Below are 9,267 nucleotides of genomic sequence, written 5' to 3' on the forward strand. Positions count from 1 at the left end.
AGGGATGTTTTTTTCCCACATTTTAACACCTATATTGGTCAAAAGTCTAATCTGAGAAAGTCTCAATAAGTACAGTAACACATTCCAAACAGTGGCGCAACGTTTTGGCAATGAAAGTGGTCACAAACCAATCATAAATGACCTTTGGACCAAATCCACACCACTGAAGCTGGTATTTATGCACAGATAAAGTACTGTGTGGCCCTGTGACTGTGTTTCTGCTGTTTCCTCTACACTTTTTCAAATGGGCTTTGACTTTTTATTCATGTTTACCAGTTTCAAGTTTACATATGTAACTGTCTGTATGTTAATTTTCAAGTCTAGGTGCTAAATGGCAAGTTAGTATCGCAGTACAACACAATAAGTCTCTATATGCAGGAGTAGACATTCCCAAACTTTATGTGAAGTTTGTTTTATATACTTGTGCAGCTAATCTTTAACCTAAAGAAGTAAAATGATTAGAATCTATCTTAAGAAGTAACAGATTTATCTTCAGGCATGTTGTGTTGCATCTCTAGGTTGCTCTATATGACATGATATTATTAGCACTGATTTACAAGCCCAGTATCGGTAAATTTAAAACTACTTGACACCTGTGGAGCTGTAAATACACAGAAACCCAAATTGGTGTACGCACTAAGGACAGGATTATTACATCAAAGTGTCAGTCGGTCGCTGAGAGCAATTAAAACCGCATCTCGTTATCAGAATTTGCTCGCCACTGCAACATCGAACCAGCTTGTAAGGCCTGGCCCGGCGCCGGAGAATCTGCCTCCAGCCATTAAAACGTGAAGCTCAGAGAAGCAACAGAAGGAGTATCCATTCGACAAATCCCTGTATTGACCCCCCGCCGCCGGAGCATCTGCTGTTTTCTACTTTGGCCACAGACCTGAGTATCTATGTCAAAGACAGAAATAGTTCCACTGAGAAGGTCAGCTATCACATTACGTCACTCGGTTTCTCCTCTGTTTTGGAAAAATTCTGGATAAACCAAAGGCGTCTCTCACATATTTATGCCAGTTTGGACTGAATGTTCAAAAATGGGCGAGTGTATTTGTTACTCGACTTCTTAGAATAAATCCAACAAAACATTTATTTAAATTGACAGACATGAATGTAACTTATAAATCACAGGCATTGAAATGTTTTCCAACATCTGGCAAATTTTCATTCCCTCATTACGTAGATGCTCAAAGTCTGACAGTTTGACTTTTATTTTCTCACTAGCAGTGAGAACTCTGGATTTATAGTGAAGTTTATTGGACCAAAGGGTTTCTTATGGACAAGAAATGACACAAACAAGTGATAAAAGATGGCAAGATGTTATGTTAGATGAATTTTAACTGTTTCTGTTCTCCAAGTTCACGTTTCCAATGTCAAAAGTTTATCATATCCCCTCAAATTTCACCAGGTTTTGAGAAAATACAGCTTGCATAGCTTCCCAAGTGGTTCTGGTCATTTCTACCATGTTCTAGAGGGTTTTCGTACATCATAAATTGAGAACAGTTGATGCAGTAGTTCTCTAGTCAGTTAGTGGTCAATTGCAAATCACGTCTCCACACAAAGAGCTTAGTGAGCTTGATGTTAGCGCAAAAAAAACAGTTGCGTAAGTTTTTGTTTGCCGCCTCATCAATCAGGCAGTTGTTAAAACTGCTAACAGTCTTTCTGGGATTTTGTTTTTCAAAGATCTCCAGGTCTTGGAGGTTTGAGGATTCCTTGTCAACGCTCTGGTCTTTGGTTCCTCCACAGATTCTCAATAGGACGCCGGGCTGGACTCCAACATCTTCATTTTGTTTTCTTTTAACAGTTTCTCCACGTCGGCCGAATGTTTCAGATCATTGTCTTGTTAGAAGATCTCACCACCCCGCTTGACTGTGAAGATGGTGTTAAGGGTTGAATATCCAAACTACATTTCATCTCATCTGACCACAGAACTGTTGAACAGAAGCTTTGTCCTGGTGAACTTTGAATATGAATATGTTTGGACCGATTATTGTCTACGGTGGCTGACGGGGGCAAATGACGTGCATTTATATAAACGAGCTGCATGTATATGAATCTGTTGCATAAACAGAAACGGACTGCAAAAAGAAATCGCTGCATATCCAGTCACACAACACAAGTGCCACAGGGGCAGTTTTTGAGTCTTTATCTTTTCATTCACTGTGATTCTATGGGTGCTGAAGTGGTGCTTTACTACCGTCTCCCTTTGTTCTCTGTTATTTATGTTTTTTCATGGAGAAGAGAGAATACAAACCTTTTCATACAGCTTTTCCCTCAAGCTCACTACTGCCCCTAGAGGCCTGGGGCACTTCCGTTCTGTGACTGGATATGCAGCGTTTTGTTTTTGCAGCACGTTTCTGTTTTTGCAATGCATTCATGTATATGTAGCTCGTTTGTGTATATGCACACCATTTGCCCCCATCACCACCGTAGCTAATAGCATGTCCAAACATATTCATATTCTCTGAAATGGTCTCAAATAAGGGCTGTTAGGTGGTGCAGTTGGTACCACTGTTGCCTCGCAGCAAGAAGGTCGCCGATTTGCGTCCCGGTGGGGGCACTGGGATCTTTCTGTGTGGAGTCTCCATGTTCTCCCCGTGCAGCGTGGGTTCTCTCCGGGTTCTCCGGCTTCCTCCCACACAGTCCAAAAACATGTTGAGGTTAATTGGTGATTCTAAATTGTCCGTAGGTGTGAATGTGAGTGTGCTTGGTTGTCTGTCTCTAAGTGTAGCCCTGTGATAGACTGGTGACCTGTCCAGGGTGTCTCCTGCCTTCATCCTGAGTCAGCTGGGATAGACTCCAGCCCCCCATGACCCTAGTGAGGATTAAGCGGTGTATAGATGATGGATGGATGGATGGATGGATGGTCACAAATAGTTGACAAAATGCAAAATGCAGAGTTCACCAGGACAAAGACAAAGTTCTGTTGAACAGTTCTGTGGTACGATCAGATAAAATGTAGTTGCTATTCAACCCTTAAGAATGCCATCATCACAGTCTAGCATGGTGGTGAGACTTGCCCCCGTCGGCCACAGTGTATTTTTGGTTTAAAATTTTTTAAAAAAAATTTAAATAATGCATAAAAATAGTTAAAATACATAATTAACACATCTATCACAGTGTTTCACCAACTTTCTTCATTCCTTTTGGTCATTGCAGTCAGAAGAAACCACTATCAATCACAATTGGGCATGCAGATGAATAATGCTGGACTTAATTGGATGCAGTTTGTTTGTTTGTTTTTTTAACGTCATGAACTTTTTTTTTTTTTTAATTAAGCACAGGTCAGTGCAAAAGTTACGAGTATTAAAAAATATATAAGAAAATGTGCTGAGTGACTGAGAACAAGTTACATAATCTTGTTTTGCGCTGACTTCCGGAGGTGTGTTTCTGTTGACCGAGTGTCCCTGAACGTCGCACTCGGATGCTGCGGTCTCTTTAACAAAAGTTCAACGTCCAGGAGAAGCGCTGGTCTCTCTCAACATGGAGCTGAAGAACCTGGCCGTGAGCGCGCTCACCGAGCACCGGAAGGCCGCCGTGCTGCTCGGAGGAGCCGCCGCGGCGCTGCTGGGCCTCGGCCTCGGGTACAAATACCTGCGGAGGCCGGAGAAGGCGCTCCGTGTGGGCGTCGTGTCGCAGCTGCTGGTTCACCCGCTCAAGTCCGGGAAAGCCGTTCATGTGGCTCTGGCAGAGTGCCAGAAGTTCGGCCTCAAGTTCGGAGAGCTGCAGGATCGGTAAGTTCTGTAAATCAGTGTCGCTGATGAAGTCCACATCAAAGAACCTGTTGGTGTTTGCAGATAAACCGCCTCCATTGTAGGAATGTGACTCAAGTTCTCAGGATTGTTGGTTTGTTTTCAACCTGAACACATTATTTTGACAGCTGTGTGTCAAAACCCTCCATAGACACTGAAGAGCCTCCTCACCTGTGCAGATGTTTGCATCTGTTCCAGGTATTGGAGGTAAAATACACCAAAGTGTCTGCAGGTACTCGACCTTTGACCTGCAGCCTGTAAACGTGCTCTCACCTGAAGAAGCCTCATTAAACACACAGCATGGAGGCAGGAGTTCAGGAAAACTGCAGCACAAAGTCCTGCATGAACCTCTCAATGCAAAATTCAAAAAAGCAAATCTTTTTGCACTTTTGTTGACTTTCCCAAACGCCTTGTTTTGTCACAGAGGGGGGAAAAAAAAAACAGAAAATATTCACATTTAAGAGGCTGGAAGCTGAGAATTTTTACTTTTCTCTGCACGATGAACATTTAGATGATAGTTAAATTGCACATGTAAAACCAAGCCACAGTGCTTTGTGGCGTCTTCATCGACTGTTTCAGAAAATGTACCTTCTCTTAAAAACTGCTTGTGCCACTTCTATGGAAGCTGCTTTTAATTTTGAGAAGGTAAAATATGAAACAAAAATAATCATTACAGTGCAAAATGAGAAAACTAAGTGCTCTGAGCTGATTCATCTCATCACTTTGACTTTTTGAAGTAACAGTTTTGCAGTAATATGTCATCGTTCTGGTATATGACGTACACAGTTGGACTAATTTAATGCTTTAACTTCTTACTGGATTGTGCGTCAATGGATGTCAGAAACTCTGATAACGGACTAAAAGTGCATCTGCAGGGCTAGCAGCTGTTTTTCATCTTGTTTGCAGAAATTAAAGCGATATATCATAACTGTCACTGCTCTGATTGCACTCACAGGCTGTTTGATTTGCGTTTTTTTAAAGTTTGGTGAAGGTTTAAAGGCTTCTACTGAGCACAAACGTGACGTAAAGTAGAGAAACAAAAACCCCATCTCTAATGCCAGTGCTGTCTTACTGGGGGAGAAAAAAAACCCACATTTTGGATATAGTTCCTGGATCACTTTCTACTTGGTGGACAAAAATAACATGTGATGTAAATCTGGGATATTCTGCATGACACGGCGGTCTCCACGGCAACCTGTGACGTCACCAGCCCTGGGTTTTATTTTTCTCAGCAGCAGACGTTTAATTAATAGACAAAGTTAACTGGTGTGTTTTTTTTGTGTGTGTGTGTGTGTTTGCAGACACTGGCTGGTGGTGACAGAGGAAGGTCGAATGATTACGGGTCGGCAACAGCCCCGGCTGGTTCTGGTGTCTCTGAGCTGCCAGGGAGGACAAGTCTGTCTGAACGGGCCCAACATGGAGGAGGTCAAGTTCCCCTTCGAGCAGCCCCAGAACCGAGTCATCAACTGCAGGTTTCACAGAACTCTGACTCCACATGAAAAGTTCAATTTCACCTTAATTAAACTCTTTAGTCTATTTTTAAGAACACAACCATCTTCTGAAGCTTTAAATGTGTTTAAAATCGTGTATAAATCTTCCTCTTTTGTAATGATGTTGAGAGCACAAGGAGAATAAATCGGCCAATAATTAACAGGAATCCAAACAGCAGTTAAACATTTACAAATTAAAAGCGGTCTAGTCTGTGATCGTGGGGTTTGAACTGGCCTTCAGGTGCGGTCGTGTTCGGTTTTAATGTTTGTTACGAGGCACAAAAAAGTCAAATTTTTTCAAGCTCAGTGTTAAAAAATCGCTTGAACGAGTTAAATATTGACTTTGTGACCGGTTTAACAGAGAAGTATCTTCCTGTGCACAACAACAACAGCCTCTTATATTAAAAGCAGTTTTTTGTTTGAAAAATGACTGAACAGGTTAATTAATGGCCACAATAGTTAAAAATAAAGACATTTTTAACTCTAATATCTGCTATTTTTTTAAACTAAAGACTTTGTATGTGTTATTATATCGTCAATGTGATGTAAAACACCCAAAAATCTGCGTTTTTTGTTTGATAAATGGCTGAACCAGTTAACCAATGATCAAAATATTTGACGATAAGGAATTTTCAGCTCTAATATCTGCTATTTTTTTAAACTAAAGACTTAGCATGTGCTGTTATTTTGTCAATGTGACGTAAAACACCCCCCAAAAAATCAACTGCTTCTCATATTAGCAGCTGTTTTTTGTTTGAAAAATGTCTGAACCAGATAATTAATGATCAAAAATAATTAATAAAGAATTTTGGAAGGAATTTTCAGCTCTAATATCTGCTAATTTTGTCAGCTAAAGACTTTTTATACACTATTATATAGTCAATGTGACATAAAACACCAAAAACTAGAAGGTGTTTCCTGTTTAAAATGACTGAACCAATTAACTCATGATCAAAATAATATATACTAAGTCCTTTTTCAGCTCTAATATCTGCTAAGTTTGTCAGTTATGTGCTTTTCTATCCTATTATTCCTAAAATAGACCTTTAATGTTTACTATAGATGACACTTTTAAATATCCCAGCTGCTATCGTCTCCTCTGCATTGTTTACTTCCTGCTTTGACATGTTAAAACACTTTTTTTTTCACTGTTTCTCTGCTGCAGGGTGTTCAGCTTGGACATCCAGGGTCGGGATTGCGGCGACGAAGCGTCTCGGTGGCTCACGTCTTACTTCGGAACAGACAAACCCCTGCGCTTGGTGCACTTTGAACACCAGATGAAGGCGAGGAAGTCGTCGGAGATCGAGCCGCTGTTCCCGAAGCACGAGGTAGAGAAGCTGCGTTTGCTGCTGTGACTTGTATAACATTACAAAACGTTTTCCTGCTGCTGCCACGTTTTCCCCGTTCCTCCAGGAGGTGGCGTACTCCGACCTCGGCCCGGTGATGCTGCTGTCGGAGGCTTCCGTCAAAGATCTGAGCAGCAAGTTGGACAAACCCGTCACCGTGGAGAGGTTTCGCCCAAACATCGTGATCAGCGACTGCAAAGCATTCGATGAGGTTCAGTGTTCAGCTTTTGATGATTTATTTTAAAATGCACGAGTAATAAATACATTTCAACAAAGCACTTCGCGAAATAAACAGGATGGAAAAAAATAATTAGATTTACTTCGGCGCTGTAGTTAAACATTGTGCATCATTTTTTAAAAGCTACAAAGAACCTTAAGGACAAAAAAGCCCCTAAAATACTGTATTGTATGTGTATTAATGTTATGTGAGTACATTTTTTTAACCAACATCTGATCATAAATACCAAATATTCATTCATTTTCAGGGTTTAAACCCTTGAAAGGCCACTTTGTTTTCATAAAGCTGCTGGTTTTTATGCAAAAACAAGAATTCATTTACAAATAATCAATGCTTTGGGAGAGTCCCTGCTGATTCCTGCAAATTACTGCCGGACTTTGATCAGCTCTCGTATCAAAAGCTGGCAGAATATGTAGCATTTTATCCGTTACCTGGAAGGGAAATGCTTTTACTCAAGTGCTAGACTTCATCATTGTGTGTCGTTTTTAAAGAAGTTACACAAATGACCGAAAGGACTAAGATGATGTCTGCATCAAAAATAAGCCATAAAAGATTATATTGTAGAACTATTTTGTATTAAATGTACTTTTACTAAGTATTTGTTTTTAAACCAACATCAGCCTCGATCATAACTACCAAACATTTATTCATTTTCAGGATTTTAAACCTTTAAGTGCTTGTTTACATGATACCACAGTGTGGTTTAATGAAAAAAAACAACAGAATAAAGTTTTTTTCCCCCGTCTACAGCCATAAAATGCTATATATTATTAATTTATTCCACTTCCAATAAGTTTGATTGATAAACTTACATCAGCTTTGATTATAACTATCAAATATTTATTCATTTTCAGGATTTTAAACCTTTAAATGTTTGTTTACATGACACCACTGTGTGTTTCTATGAATAAAACAACAGAATTTTTTTTTTACCCATTTCTAGCAATAAAATGCTGTATATAAATAATTTATTCCACTTCCAGTAAGTTTGATGACTAAATTTACATCAGTCTTGATCATAGCTACCAGATACTTATTCATTCTCATGCTTTTAAACCTTTAAATGGTTGTTTATGTGATACCACTGTGTTTTTTTTAAAGGAAAAAAACAACAGAATAGCTTTTTTCAAACTCATCTGCAGCCATAAAATGGGATATATTAATAATTTATTCCACTTTCCGTAAGTTTGATTTGTTAAATTTACATCCGTCTTGATCATAGCGGCTAAATATTTATTCATTTTCAGGATTTTAAACCTTTAAATGTTTGTTTACATGATACCACAGTGTGTTTTTAATGGAAAAAAACAACAGAATAGCTTTTTTAAAACTCATCTGATGCCATAAAGTGCTTTATATTAATGCTCTATTTCACTTCACGTAATTTTGATTGTAAATATGTTTGTATATATGTTTTGTTGTTGATTAACCCACCAAACAAGTACAGGTACAGCAGAAATGATTGTTCGATTACTTAATTTTTCATGTGATGTAAAATTGTATTATGTTGCTAATTGTTTATTGCACTTATGATGGCATTTATCTAATCAATCGATTATTGGAAGATCAGAGGTTTTGGTTACACAAACAGTTCATCATGTAGAGTTTAGATCAGAGCCACAAAATCTCATAAACAGATTTTGTGCGTCTCTACGCTACAGGCCACGAGGTTTTGTTGTATTTTTCTCTCCTGCTCGAGGAAAAAGAAAATCATCATTTGGTCCCTTTTACTTCTGACTAATCGCTCGCCCTTTTCGGTGTGAACTGCGTGGACTAAATTTATCTCCGACTCCAAAAAACCAACTGTTTTGCTTTTTCAGGACTCATGGGAGGAGATCCAGATTGGCAGCGTGCGACTGCAGCGTGTAATGTCGTGTGGAAGGTAACGCACACACACAGACGGATTCAAGTGGTTTAGCAGCGACGGAGAATCCGGTTCGATCCCCGGGATTGCAAATATCATGTGAAAACGTTTAAATTTAACCGAGTGAATGTTGTTGCCAGGTGTATTTTCACCACAGTTGACCCGGAAACTGGTGTGATCAGCAGAAAAGAGCCTCTGGACACACTGAAAAGGTAAAAAAATAAACTGTTAGTGAAGGTTGATATTGTAACCAACACAATAAAATCCAAAAATGTCAACTTTTTTGTCATCATACAGTCATATCCCACTTAAGAGTTGAGTTTTATTGCTTACATGCATGCAAATATAACAATTATCATGCAGTTTTTTAAATATTTGATTGTATTAATCGTCCTTCCAACGGGCTGCACCTACGTCAGATGAGTTGTAAAGTTGATAAAATATGAATTAACCCAGGGCTGCAAGGTGGCACAGTTGGTAGCACTGTTGCCTCACAGCAAGAAGGTGCAAGAAGGGCCCGGGTTCTTTCTGTGTGGAGTTTGCATGTTCTCCCCGTGCAGCGTGGGTTCTCTCC

General features: G+C 39.5%; 1 protein-coding gene across 1 annotated transcript in view; it reads left to right on the forward strand.

Moving 5' to 3' along the window:
- Window positions 1–3,442: 3,442 nt before the first annotated feature.
- Window positions 3,443–9,267, forward strand: part of marc1 (mitochondrial amidoxime reducing component 1) — a 7,471-nt gene continuing 1,646 nt past the window's right edge. Inside the window, exons 1-6 of the mRNA XM_008298278.1 lie at window positions 3,443–3,737; window positions 5,057–5,227; window positions 6,411–6,573; window positions 6,659–6,802; window positions 8,650–8,711; window positions 8,834–8,905. Coding sequence (XP_008296500.1) covers window positions 3,487–3,737; window positions 5,057–5,227; window positions 6,411–6,573; window positions 6,659–6,802; window positions 8,650–8,711; window positions 8,834–8,905 — 863 coding nt within the window. The 5' untranslated portion in view covers window positions 3,443–3,486. The remainder of the gene's footprint in view (window positions 3,738–5,056; window positions 5,228–6,410; window positions 6,574–6,658; window positions 6,803–8,649; window positions 8,712–8,833; window positions 8,906–9,267) is intronic.

Source organism: Stegastes partitus, unplaced genomic scaffold, assembly GCF_000690725.1.
Source record: "Stegastes partitus isolate 25-593 unplaced genomic scaffold, Stegastes_partitus-1.0.2 Scaffold1301, whole genome shotgun sequence".
In the NCBI taxonomy this organism is placed as follows: domain Eukaryota; kingdom Metazoa; phylum Chordata; class Actinopteri; family Pomacentridae; genus Stegastes; species Stegastes partitus.